General features: G+C 40.2%; 1 protein-coding gene across 5 annotated transcripts; it reads right to left on the reverse strand.

Annotated features, from left to right (window-relative positions):
• si:ch211-108d22.2 (uncharacterized) lies at positions 1 to 26,498 on the reverse strand. Of its 5 annotated transcripts, none has more exons than XM_051713410.1 (8): positions 25,941 to 26,498; positions 17,130 to 19,119; positions 14,898 to 16,932; positions 14,703 to 14,791; positions 11,494 to 11,542; positions 9,291 to 9,635; positions 7,531 to 9,190; positions 1 to 7,370 (listed from the first exon to the last, which is right to left on the reverse strand). In XM_051713410.1, the coding sequence occupies exons 6-8, from the start codon at positions 9,619 to 9,621 to the stop codon at positions 6,956 to 6,958; spliced, it is 2,406 nt and encodes an 801-aa protein (XP_051569370.1). In that variant the 5' UTR covers positions 9,622 to 9,635; positions 11,494 to 11,542; positions 14,703 to 14,791; positions 14,898 to 16,932; positions 17,130 to 19,119; positions 25,941 to 26,498; the 3' UTR covers positions 1 to 6,955. The 5 variants fall into 5 exon arrangements, with proteins under 5 accessions (XP_051569370.1, XP_051569369.1, XP_051569371.1 ...); XM_051713409.1 differs by having other exon boundaries at positions 17,130 to 19,461; XM_051713411.1 differs by lacking the exon at positions 25,941 to 26,498 and having other exon boundaries at positions 17,130 to 18,879; positions 18,982 to 21,341.
• Between the last annotated feature and the right edge of the window lie 280 nt (positions 26,499 to 26,778).

The raw sequence follows: 26,778 nt of genomic DNA on the forward strand, positions 1-26,778 counted from the left end.
ATGAAAGTAAATAGTGACTGAGACTAACATTTTGCCTAACATCTCCTTTTTTAACTCCACGGATAAAAGAAAGTCATATGGGTTCGCAAAAACATGAAGGTGAGTAATAAGTGATGACAGAATTTTCATTTTTCATTCAAACTATCCCTTAAAAAGTTCAATGGTATCCCTTTAATTAGTCAATGCTCTTCAGTTTAAAGATGACAAAATGTACTGGAAATTAACAGATGAAATCCTGAAAGAGGAGACCTTGCTGCTACATTAGTTATGATGTTTACTGAAAATAGATTATAATATGTATATTAAAGATAGATTATAACATGATATTTTGAATATTATATTATTAATATAGTATTTAAATTATGTAAAGGGTGACTACTTATTATTAAATGACTGATTCACAAGGCAAAGGAAATACTTGTATATGTCAGATGGAGATGAGAGATGTATCAGGTGTTTAACACGATAATCAGATTGTTTTAAATGTTTCTCTTCACCCTGCAGCTGCTCCGATAGCACAACACAAATAATTTTGCTATTTCTGTCTGTCTTGTCAAAGTTGCTGTAATATGAGTGAGTGCCACGATGTGACGAGGCAAAACTAGATCACTTCGCTGTTGTGTGCTTGCAATGTAGACAGCTTAATTTATTATAAACAGGAGCTATTGTTATATCACGTCGCTCACTTGCGTTTCCTTGCCTCACTGCGCACTCGTTGAGCATCCAATGGGCTGTGGAATTCTTCGCATGAGTGAGAGATAAAGAGAGAGAAACATTATTATTATTATTATTTGTTACTATTGAGTAATGTATGATATTCTGTTTTGAAAAAAAAAATGTACATGCATTTTTGGATTTTAGGAATGCTTGAAGGATTTTTCACACAGCAACCCTGATCTCGCTAGACAGCCACAGCACCCCGGTTGGGAAACGCTGATCTACAGATTATTTCTGTAGGAGATAATTTGCTAATTTTTCAAAAAGTCAAAACTGAACTGTAAACAATGACATTACAATTAGAAATGTAAGAAGAAAAAAAACATTTAAACTTTTTGCTGACCAAATCAAGTGTTCAAATGAACATTTTACTATTTAATTTGAAAATGTCATTCCTACATTTGCCACTCCTGGTAGATACATTTATAGATCAACACAGATTTTGAATTGGTTTGAAGTGGTCTGGAGGTAATTTTTTTGTTCTGCAAACAATATCTTATATTGTTCATTGTTAGGTATCTTATATACCTAATATATTTTTTTATTTGAATAAACCAAGATTGCATCTGCACGTTAGTGTATGTACTTCATTAGCGGGGACACGTTTGTTTGCATTTTTTGTTGTTGTTTACACTGGAAAGGAGTTTATACCTGACAAAAGCTATTTCAAAAAGTGGTGGGGACATAATTGGCCATGGTAAAAAGTGGTGGGGACATGTCCCACCCATAAATTATGCCTATGATCAAACCCATTTCAAGGAGAAAATGGGAGATATAAATGGATACACATTTTCAGATTATATAAAAGGTTTAAATAACAAGGTTTATTGTTTACAATGAAAAGAGCACATGGACAGAGAATATCAGTTTAATATTCACATCTTTGTTCACTGTACAATTTTTTCCAAATTTATTCCAGAAGAACCGTCATGGTTACTTGTGTAACCTCCGTTCCCTGATGGAGGGAACGAGACATTGTGTCAATGTAGTGACACTAGGGGTCACTCTTGGGAGCCCGAGACACCTCTGGTCTTTGATAAAAGGCCAATGAAAATTGGCGAGTGGTATTTGCATGCCACTCCACTGGACATACAGGTATAAAAGGAGCTGGTATGCAACCACTCATTCAGGTTTTATGCTGAGGAGCCAAGACAAGGTCCGGCCATTTCAGCGGGTAGTTCAGCGTTGTGGCAGGAGGGACACAACGTCTCGTTCCCTCCATCAGGGAATGGAGGTTACACAAGTAACCATGACATTCCCTATCTGTCACTCACTCAACGTTGTGTCGATGTAGTGACACTAGGGGTCCCTATACGAAACGCCACAACTGGCTGAACTGTGTTACGTGAACTGGCAGTGTGTGGCGGGCAGACCACTGTGTGCCTCGTAGCCAGCACACCAGGTCGACACGTTACCTCCCCCAACATAGTTATGAGTGTCGACTCCCAAAAGATAGAGAGACAGGCTAACCCAGTCGTGGCCTCTTTTCCCCTTTTTTCCACTCCTTAAAAAAGAATGGGAATTATCCGACTGGGCCTCCAGGTCTAGTCAGGGGGTGTCCCTCCCAAGGGGAGGACACCGTGGAGACCACACCTCATCCAAAGTGAGGGGGTGATATTTAAGTGGAAAAATACATCACATGGTCTTTCCGACCATGTGGAGAGTCTTCAAGGTAGATCCTACCCAACGGGGGAGGAGTTACTACAAACATGGAGACTGGGGCAGAGGGGCTCTGCCCAAGGAAGATGCAGTTTGCCAACAGGGAAACGAATTAGCAGAAGATATACATCGCATGGGGTTAGCCTTACAGGGAACCGCCACATGCGGAGCACCTACCCCAGAACAGGACTCTTAGTTAGCACGTGTACTGGGCCAGCAGCGATTCTCTCCAAAAACTCGACTGCCACAGGGCTCGGAGGAAGTCAACCAGGGAACAAAGTTTATGAAACCGGTTCCACCCAGAGGTTGTAGAACTTTGCAAATGTGTTGGGTGTTGCCCAGCCCACTGCTCTGCAAATGTCTGTTAGAGAGGCACCCCTGGCCAGGACCCAGGAGGCCGCTGCACCCCTGGTAGAATGGGCTCATAGCCCTACCGGGGGTAGCATGTCCTGGGTGTGATATGTCATAGCTATGGCGTCAATGAGCCAGTGAGTGATCCTCTGTTTGGAGACAGCGCTTCCTTTCCGCTGTGTACCAAATCAGACAAAGAGCTGCTCAGAGATTCTAAAGCTCTGCGTGCGATCCAAATAGATGCATAAAGCGCGCACCGGACACAGCAACGATAGAGCTGGGTCTGCCTCCTCCTGGGGCAGCGCTCGCAGGCTCACCACCTGATCCCTAAAAGGGGTCGCGGGAGCCTTGGGCATATAGCCCGGTTGGGGTCTCAGGATCACTTGAGAGTAGCCCGGACCGAAATCCAGGCACGTTTCGCTGACAGAAAACGCTTGCAGGTCTCCTACCCTCTTGATGGAAGTGAGTGCATTTAGGAGGGCGGTCTTCAAGGAGAGTGCCTTAAGCTCAGCTGACTGCAAAGGCTCAAAGGGGACTCTCTGTAGACCCTGAAGAACTACAGAGAGGTCCCATGAGGGGACGAGGTGTGGTCTGGAGGGATTCAGCCTCATGGCGCCTCTCAGGAAACTGATGATCAGGTCGTGCTTACCATCGACTGTGTCGTGGTGTACTGCTATGGCGGCAACGTACACCTTCAAGGTGGAAGGGGACAGCCTCCTTTCCAACCTCTCCTGCAGGAAGAAAAGCACTGATCCGACTACGCATCTCTGGGGGTCTTCCCGTCAGGAAGAACACCACTTTGTGAACAGACGCCACTTAAAGGCATACAGGCGCCTCATAGAGGGGGCTCTAGCCTGAGTGATCGTGTCTACCACCGTGGGTGGTAGACCGCTTAGGTCTTCCGCATCCCGTCCAGGGGCCAGACATGGAGATTCCAGAGGTCTGATCGTGGGTGCCAGATGGTGCCCTGTCCCTGAGAAAGAAGGTCCTTCCTCAGGGGAGTGTAAGGTCTGAGAAACACGTCTGGGTGGGCCAGTAGGGTGCTACCAGGACGACCTGCTCCTCGTCCTCCCTGACCTTGCACAGGGTCTGTACAAGTAGGCTCACTGGGGGAAATGCATATTTGCGCAGGCCAGGGGGCCAGCTGTGTGCCAGTGTGTCTATGCTGAGGGGGGCCTCGGTGTGGGCATACCAGAGGGGCAGTGGGAGGATTCTTGGGAGGTGAACAGGTGCACCTGTGCCTGTCCGAATTGACTCCAAATCAGCTGGACCACCTGAGGGTGGAGTCTCCACTCTCCCCTGAAGGTAACCTGCCGTGAAAGCGCGTCCGCTGTAGTGTTGAGGTTGCCCGGGATGTGAGTGGCTCGCAGCGACTTGAGGTGCTGCTGACTCCAGAGGAGGAGACGGTGGGCGAGTTGTGACATACAACGAGAGTGCAGACCACCTTGGCGGTTGACATATGCTACCGTTGCCGTGTTGTCTGTCCGAACTAAAACACAAGCAGGCAAGCAGCCCTGGATCAACGGCCAAAACCGGTCGGTCCAAGGGCTAAAAAGACGGTGACAGACCGGCGTGATGACCACGCGATGTGTCCCGCGGCACCATGCCCATCTCAGCCAGTGCTGAAGTGGTCTCATATGCATTAACCCGAGCGGGGTGGCCACCGCTGAGGTTGCCATATGCCCCGGGAGCCTCTGAAAGAGTTTCAACGGAACCGCTGTTTTCTGTTTGAACACCTTCAAACTGGGCGCACTCGTTTGTGAGGTGCACTGTCAAAGAGACTGAGTCCAACTCCAAACCGAGGAAAGAGATGCTCTGAATCAGGAGGAGCTTGCTCTTTTCCCAGTTGACCCAAAGCCCTAGTCGGCTGAGCTGTGAGAGCACCAAGTCCCATTGTGCACACAACATGCCCCAAGAGTGAGCTAGGATTAGCCAGTCGTCGAGATAGTTGAGAATGCGTATGCCCACTTCCCTTAACGGGGCAAAGGCTGCCTCTGCGACCTTCATGAAAGACGCAAGGAAACAAGGACAGGCCGAAAGGGAGGACCTTGTACTGATACGCCTGACCCTCGAATGCAAACAGCAGGAAAGGTCTGTGTCGAGGTAGAATCGAGACGTGAAAATACGCGTCCTTCAGGTCTACCGCCGCAAATCAATCTTGATGCCGGACGCTCGCCAGAATGCATTTTTGCGTCAGCATCTTGAACGGGAGTCTGAGTAAAGCCCGGTTCAGTACTCACAGGTTCAATATTGGCCGCAACCCACCGCCTTTTTTTGGTACGATGAAGTAGGGGCTGTAAAACCCCTTCTTCATCTCAGCCGGAGGGACAGGCTCTATCGCATCCTTCCGTAGGAGGGTGGCGATCTCCGCACGCGAGGCAGCAGTGTTTTCGTCCTTCACCAAGGTGAAGTGGATACCACTGAACCTGGGGGGATGCCTAGCGAACTGAATCGCGTAACCGAGTCGGACAATCCGGACCAGCCATGATGGATTGGAAAGTGCAAGCCATGCATCCAAGCTCCGCGCGAGGGTGACCAAAGGGACAGTCTCGTCGGACGTTCCGGCGGGTGGGGCCTCACGGCAGGGCGGAGCTCGAGGTGCCACACCATGTCGTGGCCGTGCTGAGTTCAGGGACATCGAAGTACTTAACTGGCTCCTTGTGACCACCCCTGGGACGAGGGAGGAAGAGGCCTGTCCTCGTGACCCGTGGAGACTGTCACATCGGGGGTGGGTTTGTGCCACAGCTGGGCGCTCAGGGGTGGAAGACCGCTGCTGGAATGCCAATCCTGCCAAATAGGCTATCTTATGACATCTAAACACTTTTACTATAGCGCATGACTTATAAGGCGAAACATACATTTTAACATTTTCATTATAACCAACTACATTTACAAGCTTGTTTATGTGTGTTCAAATTGCACGGTAGCTCAACTTATAGAGCGTTGTACTTGTGATGCATAGGACTGGAATACGAGTCCTGAAGAGCATGCGAGTCGAGACGTGAGCCGTGTTGTAGAAGTACCACAAAATGAAGTTTTTCCTGTATATTGGCTTTTTCTGACACTATCAGTTAGGTTTAGGTTTAAAGTTTAGGATAATAGTGATAGGTCGTTCATGATCGATTCTTTCATTTTGAACGAATCTTTTATGTGACTCAGAAAAACGAGTAGTCTCAGAGAGTGATTCGTTTATTTTGTGTTGGCCGCGCATGTGCATTGCGCAACCTCCGTTCGTTTGTTACGTGAAAACCGCATAGGCGCTGTACAGGAAACAGAAATGATTAGTTCACCTTTCAACTCTTGTGGTCCGAGTCATCCGTTCTTTTGTCACGTGACAGTCGTATATGCTATGCACACACACAAGAAACATAAATGATTAGTTCACCTCCTGAGTCATCTGGTCCGAGTCGTTCGTTCGGCTGTCACATGACAAAAGAACAAACGACTCGGACAAGAAGATTCCAGAGGTGAACTAATCTTTCAGTTTCTCATAATTTGTCCTTGGCTGCATTATAATTTTTTCCTTATTGGGACTATAATCAAAGTTTGCTTAAGTAGACATGTTGGGGGGGGGGTGATTTGGCTATTTAAAAATGTAATTTTTTTATTTAATTCTGCTCAAATGAATGAAATGACTTGAATAAAGATTCGATCATTTTGCTGAACAAGACTCAAAGATCCAAGTCAGTAAAATGATCTGATCTTCCCATCACTATAGGGTAGGGAGGTTGGTTTTGTTTATTAAAAACTCAACAGAGCATTAACTTAAATTAACTCACTATCAGCACACAGTGTACATTTCACCTCGGAACCTCCGTGATATGTGTAGTGAACCACGTAATATAATATTTAGCAAAAATGTTGCCACAGTCACATCATTTTAATGAGATCAGGCTCAACTCATCACTTCACTCTCTGTAGGGACGGTACTAGGATGTGATCTTTGGTGGGGCACTTGTATGTTTTTAAACATAGTTGATCGTTTAGATCATTTCTGACTCTTGGAACAGCCTCTCAAGTGACAGATAATAAAACAAATTTAAAAAATCGACTTGTTGGTGTGTTGCCTGAATGAGTTTATCTAGATTTTTTTAAAGCTGTTTTTAGCTTTTATGTATTTTAGCGGTCGGAAAACTAAAACCCTCTCAGAGAAGTTGCATCTCTACATTCATCCCCTTTAAAGCAACGCCACTAAAAACATGAAACCTAAAAATAACAAAGAAAAAATCTAGATAAACTCTAAGGGAGACCTCACAAATCGACTAGTTGCTGGGCAACTAGGCAACCATTCAGACCCATCCTCAGTCAACTCTACTGCTTTCTTCTCTGTGTGGAGTTTTAGCATTTCCAGAAGGACAGAGTTCTTTCTCTGTGAGAAAGGTGCATCAGGTGCTGACTGGAAAACTGCCTGTAATGCTGGAAGGAAACTCCTGCCTGTTTGAGTCTCAAAGTCCTTCACATGTGAGTAAAGATTCAGCAGTGCATCAGTCAGATCTAGTTTGTTACTGCAACTAGGAGTAAAATAGGTGCTACAGCATTGTGATGTCAGAATCCCATCATTCTGCTGCCTGCACTGTGATGCTTTATGGGAGAATTCCAGTAAGAATGTGATTTGCTTTAAAGGCTCAATCCAAAGCTGTAATCTGTAACACAGAAATCAAATTAGAAAAATATATTTTATCTGCCAAAAAATAATTTAACTCCTGTGTCTCAGACAAATTAATTACCAAGAATACAATGCTCAAGACAGGTAACCTATACATGTTTATTATGAACAAGCAATATTTTTCCACAGTATTTTACCTAATCAGTGGTGAGCAGGTGAGAATCATGTTGATCCCGAAGTCAGAGATAGTACAGTCCTCCAAATTCAAATAAACCTCTTTATATTGGGATTGACTGATCACATAAGCCAAAGCACAACACTGATGAGGTTCCAGATCCACTTGAGGGTCAAGCTGATGGTTAATCTTCTCCAAGAACATCAAGCAAGCTTTAGATGACTGAAGTTCAAACAAGCACTGACACACAAAGAGAACATCAACCTCGTCACTCTCGTTCTGAGATTGGAGGAATGTGTCTACAAGCTTCTCAATGAACCAATCAGACGTCTTCTTTATCTGATCCTCGGGGAAGAGACACTTGAGGAGTCTGATGTTGTGTTCTCCCAGAAGTCCGCTTAGAAAAGGAAGAACATGTTTTATGTGTTTATTCTCCTCAGTCTGACAGAGTTGCAGGACTTTCTCAATTTCGCCTGGATTGCCAAGAAGCCACAAAGCTGAGAAGAATTCCTGCATTGTGTTGTGGAGAAATGCACAGTAAGTCTTTGCAGATGTTAGGGAGTCTCTTATCGTGATGTTTTTCAGAAAAACTGAAAATATGTCAGATTCATCATTGTTTGTATCTGGAAGGCTGAGAGTTTTTTGTACTGTTGCATTGAAAGCGTTTTTCATCAGGGAATAAAGCTGATTTTTTATACTTTTCAGGTACTTATCTAATTGCCTAATTGTTTTCTTCCCATGTTTCCTCAAAGCATGACGAAAAATGTGGATGTACATTTCTGTGATTGTATTTGAATGGCTGAGAGCTTTGTCTTTTGTTGAAGCAATCGATATTACAACCATGAATGCATACATTGGTACGTGGCTAAGACTGAAGAGCTCTTGATTGTTCAACACAACATCTAGAAGATCAGCATCATCACCCAACATCTTCTGGTAGTAATTCCGGATAGACTCTTCGCTAAACCCTAGAACGCACACTTTCCACGTGGGCCAGTCTGAGAAAAGGGGATCATCTTCCACCTCTGATCTGCATGTTATTATGACTTTTGCCTCAGGTAGAACGCCGTGGTCCATAATCTTCTTCAACACTGAATTCTCCTCCACATCCTTCATACCATCAAATATTATGACGACATTCTCAGAGTTTTCTTCTATATCTTGAAACACCTCATTTCTGTCTTTTTCCTTTGGTTTTAAATACATGTCAAACAAAAGAGATTCCAAATTCACAATATTGGAACTATGGCACAAAGTACTTTCATCAAAGTAAAACATGTAGTCCGGTTCTCGCTCATCCTTCTCTGTCCACAGGTGCAAGGTTTGCTGGACAACTGTAGTCTTTCCTATTCCAGGTTTGCCGATCAGCAGGATGTTCTTGTCCTGTGATTTCAGGAGATCTGCTGGTGATAGTGCCTGTTCCTCATTTGGAATGTAAGCTCTCAGCTTTTTGGGCCGCAACTTTTTGCACTTTTTGCTTTTCATTTGCATCTTGCATTGTGGAGTTTCCACCATAGAGTCGGTCTCTAAAACAAGAGGAATGAAATGGAAATGTTCCTCTTTTTTACATTGGAGCCTATTTTGTAGATATTTACTGATATTTATCTGTACCCTTTGGCTCTTCAGGATACTCTTTGCTTTCATCTTGAGCTGTATTTTGTAATTCCCACAAGGCTTTGTGCCTAAAATGACAACAGCAAAAAATCACATTACATTGAAAATGAAGTTTCTATCCTTTTATTATTATTATTATTATTATTATTATTTCATTCATATGCTCACCAAATAAATAGTTAAAATTTGCATCTTCCCTAAAGGGAAAACAGCTGATCCAGTAGTGTAAATCAGAATGTAGCGTCCTCTTCCGAGTAACATCCAGAATCTTGAGTAACTCATAACTGGCCATTTCCCCTTTGTTAGTGACCCAGTCCAGTATACATCTGGCTTTATCAAACTCTGTCCTCTCTGCTTTGAGAGCATCAACCTCATGTTCATTGAAAACATTCTGCTGATAAAGATTCTCAATGATCAGAGGAAAGTTTTGCAGTTGAGCCACCAGCTTCCTCCTGGTATTTCTGAGATACTCAACAGCAGATTTTTGGGCACAGGCCATGCTGCCTGTCAACACTATGGGAACAACACCATTCAGAACATTAAACCTGTGATTTAGGAAACAAATTTAACCATTCAAAAAAGGAATAAAACAGGAATAATTATCCAACGTCAGTTTAACCTATTACTTTAGTGCTAGTTATTATACCAAAAAATAACTTGTTAAAAAAAATACACAATTAATCATTCCCCCTGACCTGTACGAAAAATGTATGATAAAAGTATGTATCTCCCTAGCACTACAGCAATTTATAATGAAAGAACATGTGCCTTATGAGCCATGTCAGCAGAGGGCAGTATACTTATTCTTTAGTACAGTCAACAGCAGTCGCATGTGCAGACGAGTCTAGAAAAACTGAGTTGTAAGCGGAAAACTTAAATATACTTAGGCCTTACAAGCTCTCTGTGGTTAGCATTACAAGCCAGTCAAACAGGATGGGTTTTCAACCTCAGGACTAAAGCACAACACCATACAAGCAATTTGCAATTTGCAAAGTCTCTGCTACTTTTAACTTGACACAGCATCCTAAATATGCAACTGTAGCTGTTTCCATCAACACTTTTTTATACACATTTTAGCATATTGCATAAAATCTACTGGATGGAAACACTAAGATGCAAATAAAATCTCCAGTGCATAGAATACTTATACGTTCACTTGAGGTGGTTACGTTTTTTTTATTCGATAAGAAGAAATGAACATAAACTATGATGGAAACACAATTACCAAATAAACTCCTATTGAATTTAATAGAAATACAAGATGTGCATCGAAAAAGTCAGGTGATTCATAATGCATTCATAACTGGATGAACCTGTGGACCAATCATTGCATCCGAATTGTTGGCCTGGTCATTCTGACATACAGATGTCCTAAAAATCCAAAGCCTGCATAGAGTTCGCAGAGCAAATAAGCTGAAAAAAAACTTGCACTTTTTCCCGAAAAGCAGGTTTATTGATAGTTTTGAAAAATATCTTATAGATCCACACCACAAAGTCATGATGGAGGACCACACACACACGTAGTGCTCCCAGAACTGTGTGACGCGCTGTCATTTCCAATCATGAGACAAGTTATTAAAGTATTTTGTCTGCACGTCCTAAACCACAAGTATTTTATTAATAAAAAAGTCACACAGTCACTACAATTTCCCCAGAAGTGACGATTTTGTTCTTTTGAACGCAAGGGATGGAAACGCGGCTTTATCCGCACATTGGTTTTGCGATATTCTGATTTTTCACATAGATGAATTTTGCAACTTGGATGGAAACATAGCTATTTATGACTAGGGATGTGCACAAGTATCAATTAATCGAGTAGTCGTTCAGCTTTAAATATTCGATTAGTAAAAAAACTATATATGAAGTTAAAGATGTAGTTCACCCAAAAAGAACATTCTGTCATTATTTAAAGTGATTGTATTTCTTCAGAGGACTTGGAATGTATATTTCTATGTGTGAATACAAACGTTTTTTTTTTTTTAATCTAGATGTAGTTTATGCATAGTGCTCTTTTTTAAAAAAGGTTCAAAGGATGAAGTTTAAACTTAAATTCTAGATTTCAAGTAATTGATTGCTTGTTTTTTATTTTTTATTTTTTTTAGAGTACTCGACAATAGACAGTCCAAATGCATCCGTCTGAAGCATTCAATATTTAATCATTAAAAACAGTGCAAACAGGATACAAAAATAATTGACAAACTTATTTGAAAAATGGATTGCTGTAAATTACAGGTTAGGGTTAGGCTTGTGTTCAATAATATATTGTATTGTAATATATGTCTTCTAAAAGTGGAATGGTTTTCTTATTGAGATATGCCGATATGCATTTCAATCCATAAATAAATAAATAAAGTTTCCATTTAAAACTCACCAATATATCCACGTCATCTGGTTTCTTCATTCCAGCCGAATAATTGCAACTGTTGAGAATACGATGCAACAAATGGAGACAGAGGTGAGAGGTAAAACTCTTTTTTTAATTAAAAAACTGAGCTTTTTCTCCAGTCTTTTTTAAATTGAAGATTTAGACAAAAAAAACATCACAGATATGCCTGAAAGTCAAACACATGACTGGATTAAAGTGAAGGCTGCTTGTTGCTTAAATGACAAATTCAAACTAATTCAAGCACAAACAGTGTGCTGATCAGCTTGACAGATTTTTTTCTTTTCAGCTGCAGTGAACCAGGTCAGGATGTGTGGGTTTGACAGGTGTACATGTTCTGCATGTTCACAGAAATGGAAATAACCTCAAGCATTAGCTCTACATGTTGAAAACAACTATTTGCAATGACAAAATAACTTGCTTTGGTAAACAAAGTCAAGTTTTCACTGATTACATGAAATATACTTTTCTTCAATCAGTTTCCTAAAGAGTGGTTTGTAGCTGGTGGGTTCTGACCCAAAAATAGATCTAATCGCATCACGGGAAGCAGGAAAAACAAAGCTTAATGCAAATAATAAAATAGAACTGATAAATCTAACCATATCATCACGCATAGGTAGGATAGCAACACTTCCTACTGTATATCTTAGGCTGTGCATTCAAAGAAACTCTGCAGTGTTTCGGTGCAGTTTCATCAGTCACATGGTTGACAGTTTGCTCTGTTGTGTTGTTTGCTGTTCAGTCTTTTACTTCAAATGATGTATTTGTTGATTGTCATCACATTTTGCATTGGTGAACAGTGTATTCTTCAGAAACTGGGCACAACTTCCCACGGTTCATCTGGCTTTTTTTTTCCTTTTCTTTTTTACAGGAAATGACCCAGCCACAATAGCAATAGCAACCCCTTCTTACAAACCAAAAACAGAGTGAGGGTGCAAAACAGGCAAACCCATTTTTGTCGTGATTCATGAGTTTTATGTAGCATTGGACTGGGCAGATAAAAATGATTTGAAACATTAGAATTACTGCACTAGTTTGTTTCAATTTAAACCCCGAGTTAATATTTTTTAAGGGTTTTGTTTTATTGATCCAGCAAATTGGCTGATTTGAAAGTGTTGAAAACATAAGTGTATAAATCATCTTTCATAGGTTTATACAGATAATAATTTGCATATTAAGAAGTTGACAAAGAAATATATATTATCTCTCAACTATTTTGCTGTTTTGGAACATAAAACATTGCTTGAGGGGATTTCATTTGAGAGAGGGAAAATGTCTTTTATCTCTTTACATAGATCAAAAGAGATTTTCACATTTCACCCAGCCTATTTACCTCTTTTCTTCTGTAGTTTCTCATCCATAGAGGTAAACACAGTAGCATTCTTCCAGTAAGAATGAGGGGAAACAGCGGAATAAGCTCATAAAGAATTACAGAAATACTGATTTGTTTTATTTTTTATTTTTTTTTTTATTTCAGTTTTGATTTCTTGTACTGACATTTATATTTATCAGTTATTGAGATCAGTCATTGTTATTTCAATTTCTTGTTAATTCCAGGTTGACAGCCTTTCTCTCTTAATCCACTCACAGGCATCACCAGATCTCAAATACGTGGGTCTGTGACGTAGAACTGTTTGTATCTGATTCTGTTGTTGAAGAGCGTGCAGAGACTCGGATATTACAACCCAGCTTAATCAAACACACTTACAATCATGAACAAAAGCATCATCAGTTTTTAATCTATATAACATACCATTTAAAATTATGCAATAACATCACAGCTGTACAGACAACATCTGCAAGAACTTTATGTACACTGGCGGCCAAAAGTTTGGAATAATGTACAGATTTTGCTGTTTCGGAAGGAAGTTGGTACTTTAATTCACCAAAGTGGCATTCAACTGATCACAAAGTATAGTCAGGACATTACTGATGTAAAAAAACAGCACCATCACTATTTGAAAAAAGTCATTTTTGATCAAATCTAGACAGCAGTCATCACTCCAACACCTTATCCTTGAGTAATCATGCTAAATTGCTAATTTGGTACTAGAAAATCACTTACCATTATATCAAACACAGTTGAAAGCTATTTGGTTCATTAAATGAAGCTTAACATTGTCTTTGTGTTCGTTTGTGAGTTGCCACAGTATGCAATAGACTGGCATGTCTTAAGGTCAATATTAGGCCAAAAATGGCAAAAAAGAAACAGCTTTCTCTAGAAACTCGTCAGTCAATCATTGTTTTGAGGAATGAAGGCTATACAATGCTTGAAATTGCAAAAAAAATGAAGATTTCATACAAAGGTGTACACTACAGTCTTCAAAGACAAAGGACAACTGGCTCTAACAAGGACAGAAAGAGATGTGGAAGACCAGATGAACAACTAAACAAGAGGATAAGTACATCAGAGTCTCTAGTTTGAGAAATAGACGCCTCACATGTCCTCAGCTGACAGCTTCATTGAATTCTACCCACTCAACACCAGTTTCATGTACAACAGTAAAGAGAAGACTCAGGGGTGCAGGCCCTATGGGAAGAACTGCAAAGAAAAAGCCACTTTTGAAACAGAAAACAAAAAGAAAAGGTTAGAGTGGGCAAAGAAACACAGACATTGGACAACAGATAATTGAAAAAGAGTGTTATGGATCTTAACCCCATTGACCTTTTGTGGGATCAGCTAGACTGTAAGGTGCGTGAGAAGTGCCCGACAAGACAGTCACATCTATGGCAAGTGCTACAGGAAGTGTGGGGTGAAATGTCACCTGAGTATCTAGACAAACTGACAGCTAGAATGCCAAGGATCTGCAAAGCTGTCATTGCTGCACGTGGAGGATTTTTTGATGAGAACTCTTTGAAGTAGTTTAAGAAGTTCTGAACATTTTGTTCAAATTGTAATAGTGATTCTTCACGTTATTAATGTCCTGACTATACATTGTGATCAGTTGAATGCCACTTTGGTGAACAAAAGTACCAATTTCTTTCCATAAGAACAAAATCTGTACATTATTCCAAACTTTCGGCCACCAGAGTATATATAAAACACTATAATTTCAGCACCAGTCGTCACATATGGACAAGACAAAGGCTGCTGTTTGAATTTCATAGCTAAGGTTTGTTGTGTACTTTGCAAAAACAAAAAAGACAAAAAAGGTCCAAATCCACCAGAACACAGTGAATCCATGTTGCACACTCACCTTATATGTCATCATATTACTGCTGTGAGGAAACAACACTGTATTGTCATTTTCAGAGCCTCATCATTGTGATGTCATTGTTACTTATACTACAAAAACAAAAAACAAAAAAACAGAGAAAGCAAAAATGAATGCAAATAATAATAAAAAAGAATGCTAACTCTATTTTTCTGTTTCTGTCTCTCTGTCACTCACTCAGTGTTTTGTGTTTTGTAGAGGTGTGGCAGCAGTACATCCAGGCACTGATTGGTGAGTCAACACTGGCTGAGATTCAGTTCTGTCAACCCTTCAGAATATTCCAGAACCAGCGCCAGACCTCTACAAGCCTGCAGGTCCAGCTGAGTCTGACTGAGATCCACTTTTTCACCTAGGGCCTGGGAAATAGATTCAGCTTGTTGGGCTCCAGATGAGTAAGAAACTGAAGCAATGTAGATTTATTACAGCTGAGAAAAAGACAGAGTTATATGTTACAGTGGGGTCCAAAAGTCTAAGACCACTAGTGAGAACTAGTGCATTTTACTTTTTTAATTTGCTTCTTTGTTTATTGACCTAGAAACAGTGCAGAATCCTAAATATTTCGTATTAATTTTTATCATAATCACGGACTAAAAACGGTTGAAGGAACGAAACTGGAAACGAACGGAATATTTTTGCAGAACGTAACCGAAAACTGGAACAAAGTTATTTTCAATTGTTCCGGAGTGAAAACGTTATTTTTAAATGCTGGTAATTGGTTATAACCGGTTAATTTCATTCTGATAATTGTTTTCATGAAACCAAAGGCCAAAGGGTTTATCACAGTACATTTTTGGAACTACACCACTTGATGTTCCCCAAAAAAATTAAATATCCTGAAAGAAACTGCTGCATCATACATTTCTTTGCCTAATCGCCCGCTGTGGATGTCACATTCAGTGAATGAAGACCTTCTTAACAACTAAGTATAATTACTACAGTACATATACATGCATGGCTAATCCAGATACAAGGAAAACATTATTAGAGGTAAAAAGTACTTTTCTGTTAGGTATGATGCATTAATACAGACTTGATGCTGCCAGGTTTTGACTGAGAAGCAGATCTGTAATGAAAATTATACTTAACTGTTAATTAACTGTATGCTTGCTTGTTTCTCTTCTGATATCTGGCAATACTGCAATTGGTATTTTACCCACCCTATAGCACAGAGTACTGTCATTTTAAAAAGAACGTTATTAACCGTTCTTTTATTTTGTTCTAACTGGTTACCATTTGGAAAGGAGTCTGCGGAACTTCTGAACCGAAACGAAAAAATACAGTTTTTGCTCAGAACGAACCGAAATGAAAAACATTTCGTTTTTAGTCCCTGGTCATAAAAATTTGTTGTTGTAGATTTTCCAAAACCATAAAACTTTGGATTTAACCAATTTTTTAATCAACCTGGTCCCACAGAATCACATGACTAAACCTATATTTTTGCTAAATAATTTTTTTGCGGCTCGTTGTACATATTGCGGCAGTTTCCTGGTGAAATTAACACTACAGGCGCTACAACAACGATTTTTATTCACTTTCAAACAAATCACGAGTAAAACAGCATATATCAGTTCATAAACACTTAGTTTCGCCCTGTTCTTTACGCAATGCTTCTTATGACATGTAAACACTTTTATAATAGTGCATGACTTGAAAGGCAATACATTTTAATGGTTGCATTACATTATCAACTACATTTACAAGCTTGTTCGAGTGTGATCAAATTGCGTGGTAGCTCAACTGGGATACGAGTCCTGAAGAGCACATGAGTCGACCTTTGAGTTGAAAGTGACATTTTACAGTGTATTCCAAACCTCAGTTTAGAGATGTAGGGCTCATCACTTTACTCTCTTTCTCTGAAAAGCCTCTCAGCTCTACTGGTTTCTTCACTGTTTGGAGTTTCAGAACTTCTAGGAGGAGGGAGGTCTTTCTGTGTGAGAGATCTATGATCCAGACATCAGGTGCTGACTGGAAAACTGGCTGTAATGCTGGAAGGAAACTCCTGCCTGTTTGAGTCTCATAATCCATCACATGCGAGTAAAGATCCAGCAGGTATTCACTCATAGCTATGGTGTTATTGTATATTGGCTCACAAGAGTTGCAATAGCATTCTGATGTCATAATTCCACATTTCTTCTGCATGCACTGTGATGCTTCATGGAAAAATTCCTTTAAGACTTTGATTTGCTTGAATGGATCAAACCAAAGGTTTAATCTGCAACAAACGTGTATTAATTAAAGTTTCTTACGACTGACAGTTTTCCATTTCAAAATTATTTTTAGATTATATTTGTAAAACCCAAACCAAAACACATACATTTAGCAAGCAATATTAGCACCAGTCATTACCATACAGTTGAAAAGAAATGCAATAATGTATCATGAATATAATAAATGTACATCATATTCTACCTAATCTGTGATGAGCAGGTGAGAATCATGTTCATCCCCAAGTCAGACATGATACAGTCCTCCAAATTCAGATAAACCTCTTTATACTGGGATTGACTGATCACATAAGTCAAAGCACAACACTGATGAGGGTCCAGATCCACTTGAGGGTCAAGCTGATGGTCCATCTTCTCCAGGAACATCAAGCAAGCTTTAGATGACTGAAGATCAAACAAGCACTGACACTCAAAGAAAACCTTGTCACTCTCGCTCTGAGATTGGAGGAATGTGTCAACAAGCTTCTCAATGAACCAATCAGATGTCTTCTTTATCTGATCCTCGGGGAAGAGACACTTGAGGAGTTTGATGTTGTGTTCTCCCAGAAGTCCGCTTAGAAAAGGAAGAACATGTTTTATGTGTTTATTCTCCTCAGTCTGACAGAGTTGCAGGACTTTCTCAATTTCGCCTGGATTGCCAAGAAGCCACAAAGCTGAGAAGAATTCCTGCATTGCATTGTGGAGAAATGCACAATAAGTCTTTGCAGATGTTAGGGAGTCTCTTATCGTGATGTTTTTCAGAAAAACTGGACATATGTCAGTTTCATCACTGTTTGTATCTGGAAGGTTGAGAGTATTCTGAAGAGTTGCATTGAAAGCATTTTTCATCAGGGGATAAAGCTGATCTTTGATCCTTCTCAGGTACTGATCTAATTGCCTAATTGTTGTCTTCCCATGTTTCTTCAAAGCATGACAAAAAATGTGGATGTACATTTCCGTGACTTTGTGTGGATGGTTGAGATCTGTGTCGTTTTTAAATGGAAGGAAGCTACAACTATGAATGCATACATTGGTACGTGGCTAAGACTGAAGAGCTCTTGATTGTTCAACACAACATCTAAAAGATCAGGATCATGACCCAGCATCTTCTGGTAGTAAGTTCGGATAGACTCTTCACTGAAACCTTGAACGTACACTTTTTGTGTGGGCCAGTCTGAGAAAAGGGGATCATCTTCCACCTCTGATCTGTATGTCATTATGACCTTCGCTTCAGGCAGAAGATCGTGGTCCATAATCTTCTTTATGACAGATTGTTCTTGCACACAAGTGGCACCATCAAATACAATAAGAACATTCTCAGAGTTTTCTTCTATATCTTGAAACACCTCATTTCTGTCTTTTTCCTTTGGTTTTAAATACATGTCAAACAAAAGAGATTCCAAATTCACAACATTGGAACTATGGGACAAAGTACTTTCATCAAAATAAAACATGTAGTCCGGTTCTCGCTCATCCTTCTCTGTCAACATATGCAAGATTTGCTGGACAACTGTAGTTTTCCCAATTCCAGGTTTGCCGATCAGCAGGATGTTCTTGTCCTTCGATTTCAGGAGATCTGCTGGTGATAGAGCCTGTTCCTCATTTGGAATGTAAGCTCTCAGCTTTTTGGGCCGCAACTTTTTGCTTTTCAGTTTCATCTTGCATTGTGGAGTTTGGACCACAGATTCTGACTCTAAAACAAGAGGTATAAAATGGAAGTTTGCTTGTGTCTTGTTTTGTAGATATTTACTGGTCTGTTCCCTTTGTTTCCTCAAGATGCTTTTTGCTTTAATCTTGAGCTGTGTCTGGTAGTCTTGACAGGGCTTTGTGCCTAAAATGGCAACAATAACATCAACAATTGTAGAACTTCGGGGGTGATGCCATGCAAGGAGCAAACGTGTGAGCGACGAGCTCTGCGCACTTTGCTGAATTTTCGATTATTCTCATGTTATAATCTGGTGAAATTTGATACACCCAGTTACACATTTGTCCTTTGTTGCAAAACATGGCAAAGAAGTAAAAATCCTCGGGCTCTGGAGATATTAAAAGACACTTACGTGTTCAGGATGAAAGCCCCGACAGGCCTACAGACCGGGGACTTGATTTGGATGGCGCGGTGGGAGAGGAGATCCAGCATCAGTTGTCCAACATATCGGTGATGTTGACGAAGATTCTTGCTGACTTGGAGGATCTCGCTGTAATACATCAATCGATTACGGCGATGGAAATAAAATTCTCTGAGTTAGGTACAAGAGTGTCTGATGTTGAAAAACGAATCGATTTTCTGGAATCTTTGGAGAGGGAATTAACCGCTAATCTGCCCGCGACCAAAGTTGGTTTGGAACATCTCCTTGAAAAGCTTGAAGATCTTGAAAATAGAAGCCGCAGGAATAACGTTCGAATTGTTGGAATTCCTGAGCATGAGGAGGGCAGAGATATGGTGAAATTCCTGGACGAGCTCTTCCCGAGTCTGCTCGACATAACAGGCCACAAGCTGGAAATCGAGCGAGCTCACAGAGTGCCGGCTCACAGACCTGCTGAGGAAGATAAGCCCAGATCAATTCTGGCCAGATTTCTGAGATCATCCGATAAAGATCTTGTTTTGCGCCAGGCGAGGAGCAAAGGGAAGCTTTCTTGGAAGAACCATAATGTTTTCTTGTTACCAGACTTTGCGAGTTCGACAAGAGAGAAACGCGATCGGTTCAAGGAATGTAAGAAACTCTTACATCAAAAAAAGATCTCGTTCGCTCTGATGTTTCCAGCCAAACTGAGAATAGAAACGAAAAACGGTCGCAAAGTATTCACATGTCCAAATCTGGCAATGTCTTTTATAGAATCAATCACTGAGTAAACCATTGGATGTTTCTCATGTGAGTGGGCCTGACTCGCTGTACCTAACTCTTGAGGAAGCTGGGTGACATTTTGGGTTTTTTGCGTTGGCTCCGCCGAGCGGCCGGAGCTTGTTTTGTGAATAACACTTTTCCTTAAAGAAACTTTTGCATTGATGGAAGATTACATTTGCATTGAAGTTCCTGGCCAGTTTGAGAGTGGACACTACGAATGACCGCAAAATATCTACATGCTCACACAAAGGATGTCTTTTATAAAGTTGACGGAATGTGTAAGTCATGGTATATACGTTTATGCAGCCTCCGAGTGAATTGACTCGACCATCCAGGGAACCGGGATGCCGGTTTTGTTTCTTTTTGTATTGGTTCCGCCTAGCGGCTGGAGCTTGTTCTGTTGAATAACACTCCTTTGGAACAGCTGTGGATTACGTCATCCGCTGAACTCATAACAGCTGGCTCACTGAACATTCGTTTGTCTGTCCACGGAATCTGAACTGTTTTATATCAGCTGGAATTTGTTTTGTGGAAGATCACACCTTTGAGACAGTTCTGTGAATGAATCTACACATTCTTTGTGTTCATTCTTCCTATTGACTGGGTTTATTTCACAAAGTATTTTCTGTTATGTAATTTTGCCTCACAAATTTGTGAGGCAAAATTGAGCAATCCGTTGGCAAAGTTGTCGTGGGGACTCGTGGGCATTCATGGACCTTTTGAGTTTAGAGGGATTGTCGCCGGTTGGCGCTGTCATACGCGGGGTTAATGTGCACGTTTTTCTTTTTTCTGTTTGTTTTGTTCCGGGTGATGTTCGGGGGTTGATTGTTTCACTAATGGGGAATGTGGTCTTCATAATTGTTTTTTCACACACAATTTTGTTTTTTTTATATCAATATGTCAGTTGTTAATATGAGTGTACTATCTCTTTCCACATGGAATGTGAATGGGTTGGGGCACCCCATAAAAAGAAGGAAGGTTATTACTTTTCTTAAATATAAGAAATATGATACAGTGTTTCTTCAAGAAACACATCTTTCCCCGCAGGAAGCTGAAAAATTTGGGAAGATATGGGGTGGACATGTTTTCTTTAGTGTTGGCTCAAGTAAGAGCAAGGGAGTCATTATATTGACTAATAAACATTTACAATTCAAATTTCTCAAACAGATTAATGATAAATTAGGAAGATTAATTATTGTTTTAGCTGAAATTCAAGGGCAAAGTCTGATTTTGGCTAATATTTACGCACCTAACGTTGATGATCAAGGCTTTTTTATAGATCTTGAAGGGATGTTGCAAACTGCTGGTACCCCTCATGATATAATATTGGGAGGAGACTTTAATCTTTTGATGGATTCAGTCCTTGATCATAGTGAAGCAAAAGTGTGTAAACCCCCTAGAGCAACACTGACACTTCACAGGATGTGTAAAGATCTTGGTCTTTCGGATATTTGGAGACTTTTGAACCCATCCGGTAGGGACTATACATTTTTTTCATCAGTCCATAAGATTTATTCTAGAATAGATTTTTTTTTTATATATCCAAATCCCTAATTTCATCTGTTGTTGATTGCTCAATTGGAAACATTTTAGTCTCGGATCATGCCCTGGTGAGTTTAGAGGTGATGCCACATATAGAGAAAAAGAAATCATATAGTTGGTGCCTTAATGTATCCCTTTTGCAAAATCCTGATTTCCAACAAATGTTAAAGACTGAAATCAATGTTTATATGGAGACCAACTGGTCCTCAGTATCCTCTGTGAGCATGGCTTGGGAGGCACTTAAAGTGGTTCTTAGGGGCCGGATCATACAGTATGCCTCATTCATCAAAAAATCCAAAGCACGAGAACTTGTGGAGTTGGAAGGAAATATTAAAAGTGCAGAGGCTGAGCTGAAGCACCGTATGTCAGCTGATGGCCTCAGAGAATTGATCCAACTGAAATATAGATATAATACTATTTTGTCGTGGAAAGTGGAGTTTTGGTTATTCAGGGCAAGACAGTCCTACTTTGAGTCGGGTGACAAAGCAGGTTAGCTTTTGGCTAGATATATAAAGCAGAGAGAGTTTTTTTCTACTATTCCCTCAGTGAAATCTGCTGGTGGTGAAATATTTACCTCGGTCATTGATATTAATAATGCCTTTAAAGAATTCTATATTGAACCATTAGATCTTCCTAAACTGACGACTGAGCAAAAAAACTCACTTGATTCTGAGATAACCTTAGAGGAGCTTAACAAGGTAATTAAGTCCCTACCTACTGGCAAGGCTCCGGGGCCAGATGGTTTTGCCGCAGAATTTTTTAGATCCTATGCCACAGAACTGGCCCCACTTTTGTTAGAAGTTTATACTGAATCATTAAAGAAGGGAAAACTTCCTCCAACCATGACACAAGCCCGGATCAGTCTGATTCTTAAAAAGGACAATGATCCAAGCGAGTGTAAAAGTTACCATCCAATTTCCCTGATCCAACTAGATGTAAAAATATTGTCCAAAATTTTGGCTAACCGATTAAGTAAGGTTATGACATCTCTTATACATATAGATCAGGTGGGATTTATTCGGGGCTGTAGCTCTTCTAATAACATCAGGAGTCTCATCAATATCATGTGGTCAGTGGCAAATGAACAATCTTCGGTCGCTGCCATCTCACTTGACGCCGAAAAGGCATTTGATATGGTAGAATGGGATTATCTTTTTAAGATTTTGGAAATGTATGGCTTCGGGAGTACATTTATTGGTTGGATTAAGTTACTTTATAAACACACTGTAGCAGCGGTACAAACAAATGGATTAATTTCAGATTATTTTACTCTGGATAGGGGCACTCGACAGGGTTGCCTACTTTCCCCATTATTGTTCTGTCTTGCCCTGGAACCATTAGCAGCCACGATAAGAAAAGAGGATGAATTTCCAGGGGAGACAGCAGGAGGTGTGGCGCATAAACTTCTGCTTTACACAGATGATATTTTATTATTTGTCTCTGAACCTACTAGATCTATGCCTTGCCTCCACAGAATTATTAATTCCTTTTCCAAGTTCTCAGGATACAAAGTCAATTGGTCTAAATCCGAAGCTTTGGCGCTGACAGCGTACTGCCCAGAAACGGCTTTCCAGCCGGGCTCCTTCCAGTGGCCCAAACAGGGCGTTAAGTATTTGGGGATTTTATTCCCAGCAAATTTGTCTGATTTAGTTAGTTAATTTTGACCCTATAATTAAAAGGTTTTCGAGCGATGTGGACAGGTGGGCTTCATTACATTTATCGATGACTGGGAAGGTTAATGTTATTAAAATGAATTGTATTCCAAAATTCAACTACCTGCTTCAGTCTCTCCCTGTAGATGTCCCCCTCTCTTATTTCAAGCAATTTGATAGCATAGCGAAGTCCTTTATTTGGAATGGTAAGCGCCCCAGGTTAAATTTCAATAAGTTACATATGCCAGTTGACAAAGGAGGGCAAGGCCTACCCAAGATTTTGTTTTATTATTATGCGTTCGGTCTTAGACATTTGGCTCATTGGTCGCTTCCACCTGAGAGAGCCCCTCCCTGGTTTTGTATTGAAAAGGAAGTTCTTGCCCCTATCTCGCCAGTGCAAAGCCTTTCGATCAAACTAGCCGGAGAGGTTAAGTCGCACCCCGTTATTTTGCATTTGCACTCGATATGGACAAAAGTGTCCAGTGTGTTTAATTCTGATATTTATTTAAACGCAGCCTCCAGCATATGAGAGAACCCTAAACTATGTATTAATAAGTCCCCTTTTTGTTGGTCATATTGGATTGTGAGGGGGGTTAATGCACTTGGTGACCTATATGAGGGTGGAGTATTGAGACCTTTTGAAAATTTGGTTCAACATTTTGGCATTCCCAGATCTCAGTTTTATAAGTATTTACAGCTTCGCCACCTACTCTGCACTATTTTTGGGAGTGGCACGCACCCCCCTAAAGCTGCAGGTGCTTTGGGAGAGGTGATTGCTGCTTTTGGAAAAGGCCATGAAGCATCAATGTATTACTCCCTAGTAATTCAGAGTCTGGGGGATGGAGCCTTGACTTCTCTCAAGAGAGTATGGGAACAAGATTTGAATTTGGTATTGGAGGATGGAGTGTGATATAAAAAGATTCTTAAAAATGTCAAGTCTGTATCTAGAGATGCAAGGGTTTGCCTTATGCAATTTAAGGTTTTACATAGATTTTATTGGACCCCCTCTAGATTATATAGACTTTGTCTTAAAGACACACCCACTTGCTGGCGATGCCAGTCAGAAGCTGGAGACAATACCCATGTCTTTTGGGCATGTGTTAAGATCCAGGAGTTTTGGTTGAGGGTTCAGAGGTATTTGTGCGACGTTTTGAACACTCAGGTTTTGCTTTGTCCCAGACACTGTATTTTGGGTGATGGGGCAGTCATGCTTTTAGGGGATAATCATATAAAAAATTGGGTTATGACCGGTCTCATGATCGGCAGGCAAGTAATTTTAAGGGGTTGGAAGTCAAATGGAGCACCCTTTTTTTCGGAGTGGTGTGTGGAAATGGGGAGGGTAGCTGCATTTGAAGAGGCGGGAAGTAGAAGGCTGGGGTTGAGGGACTTGCATTTGCATTGAAGAAATGGGGCAAATATTTATTTTTGGGGGGGGGAATCTCGGGGAGGGGATGTGGAGAATGTAGTTTAATCATGTATGTTTATTATTTTATTTGTGTGTGTGTATATATATATATATATATATATATATATATATATATATATATATATATATATATATTATTTTTTTGGATTGTGTGTGTGTTATGTGGGACCACAGCGGTGTTCGTTAGGGGTCAGGGTGGGATTGTATTAGTAGGGTTTAAATGTAAAATGTTGATTCATTATATATATGTTGAGTTTTTTCCACTGTCATATGCACATGAATCAATAAAAATGTTAATTACAAAAACAATTGTAGAACTTCTTCATTTATTGACTTTTTGTTTCTTTGTTTTTCATTTAAATACTCACAGAATAAGTAACTAGCGTCTACATCTTCCCTGAAGGAAAAACAGCTGATCCAGTAGTGTAAATCAGAATGTAGCTTCCACTTTCGAGTGACATCCATAATCTTGAGTAACTCATAACTGGCCATTTCCCCTTTGTTAGTGACCCAGTCCAAAATACATCTGGCTTTATCAAACTCTGTCCTCTCTGCTTTGAGAGCATCAACATCATGTTCATTGAAAACCTTCTGCTGATACAGATTATCAATGATCACAGAAAAGCATTGCAGATGAGTCACTAAGTTCTTCCTGGCGTTTCTGAGGTACTCGACAGCGGATCGCTGTGCACAGGCCATGGTGCAGGTCTGGTATGACCTAATGCTACTCAATATCTCAAACCTATAGTAAGACTATACCCAGATAGCGCACATACGTCTCCGTTATGTCTGTTTTAGATTTCTTCATCTGGAAAGCATCACAATCTAATTAACACCTGCTAAACATCTTAAAAAGATCAGATGTGATCTTAGATGTCCTATTGACACCAGAGAGGAAACATCAGACATATTACAGATGAACAAACAACCTTAAAAATACATCTTCCAGATAAACACACACATCAAATTGTGATGTATGTGTGCTCTCAGGGTAGCAGAATAAACATCGGTAAAACCATGATCAGTACTTCCTCATCACCATGGTTTCATCAGTATGGTAAATTTTTTAAAAGAAATGTCTGTAGGATCTGTTGATGTTCAACTCTAGGCTTAAATTGTCTTTTGGTGCCCCTGGCAAAGGTCAAGTTTTTAAATAAATCTGAAAGACAACACACACACACACACACACACACACACACACACACACAAAAGTTCTTAAAAGTTAATATTACAAGTATGTAATATATAAATGGATATAATAAAGAAACAAATGGCAGCAGGCTTGTCAATCATGTACCCTCAAATACTGATCCTCATGTAAATCCTCGATCTGCTGCTATGGTTACCCGTTCAAATGTGCACAGTTTTCGTCAGAGGGTCTTTTTTGTGAAAACCCCCATTAAAATGCGAAGCTTTTTATTCATGTTTTAAAATGAACTCGGAACAGATTGGCACTGTAAACTGGCTCATACTGACAGTTAGGAAGTTGTTCCGTTTGCACTGCTCCAACATCTGGAAAAAAATGTTTTAAGGCTTTTTTATTCAAAACTTACCGTGACGTCCGGCTCATATTAGAGAATACCCTTTCCTGAGGAATATAGCTGCGTTCACGCCATGTCGTAATTACGAGTTGGCAACTCGGAAATGCTATTCGGAACTGTTAACACCCTGGGAACTCGGAATTATGTGTTTCTATGGCAACACAACAAGGAACTGTCCTTATGCAAATGCTTTATTAATAAACGTATAGTTTATTTAGTGGGACATTAGACTTCTATGGTTATCCAACTCTGTGCTAGCTACATTAAAATGAATTGCATGTCTTTCGTTTATTTTCAGATTAATCTTGCATTATTAAGACATTAATAATTGTCAATTATACGAATTTTTACACAGAAATATTACAAGATTACTACTTAACTACTGCTGAAGCTGCCGCCATTTTGAGTGTTTCCGCATGTTGCAGCGGTCAGGTGGTACAAGTCGGAGCTCTCAGAAAATTACGAGTTTAGAAGTTGTAAGTACGAGTTGTACGAGGACATGAACGCTTTTTACAAGTCGGAATCTCGTAATTACGATAATTACGACATGGCGTGAACGGAGCAATATTATTTAACAACTTCCCACCGGAATTGGTCGATCTACTGCGCATGCTCACCAAAACGAAACCAAACCAGTTGGTCTCAGCTGCTGTAGTTGTGTGGAAATTTGATTCCCATAGTTGTTTTAAGCTTCTCACATTAATACAGCAGTAGAATGACTTTATAAGTCCACAACCGTATGACAAAGCAAAGCATATCGATTTATGTCAATAACTCATTTAATATTAATAATATGATATAAATGGCTCATGAATATTAGTTTATTACGCCAAGTCAATTCACTTTACGT

This window comes from Myxocyprinus asiaticus, chromosome 13, assembly GCF_019703515.2.
Source record: "Myxocyprinus asiaticus isolate MX2 ecotype Aquarium Trade chromosome 13, UBuf_Myxa_2, whole genome shotgun sequence".
In the NCBI taxonomy this organism is placed as follows: Eukaryota; Metazoa; Chordata; class Actinopteri; order Cypriniformes; family Catostomidae; genus Myxocyprinus; species Myxocyprinus asiaticus.

Coding starts and splice junctions, on each gene's coding strand:
- si:ch211-108d22.2 (XM_051713410.1), bottom strand. CDS start 9,621: ATGGCCTGTGCCCAAAAATCTGCTGTTGAGTATCTCAGAAATACCAGG. Junction 9,191..9,290: donor AAATTTTAACTATTTATTTG/GTGAGCATATGA, acceptor TTGTCATTTTAG/GCACAAAGCCTTGTGGGAAT. Junction 7,371..7,530: donor ACCTGCTCACCACTGATTAG/GTAAAATACTGT, acceptor TCTGTGTTACAG/ATTACAGCTTTGGATTGAGC.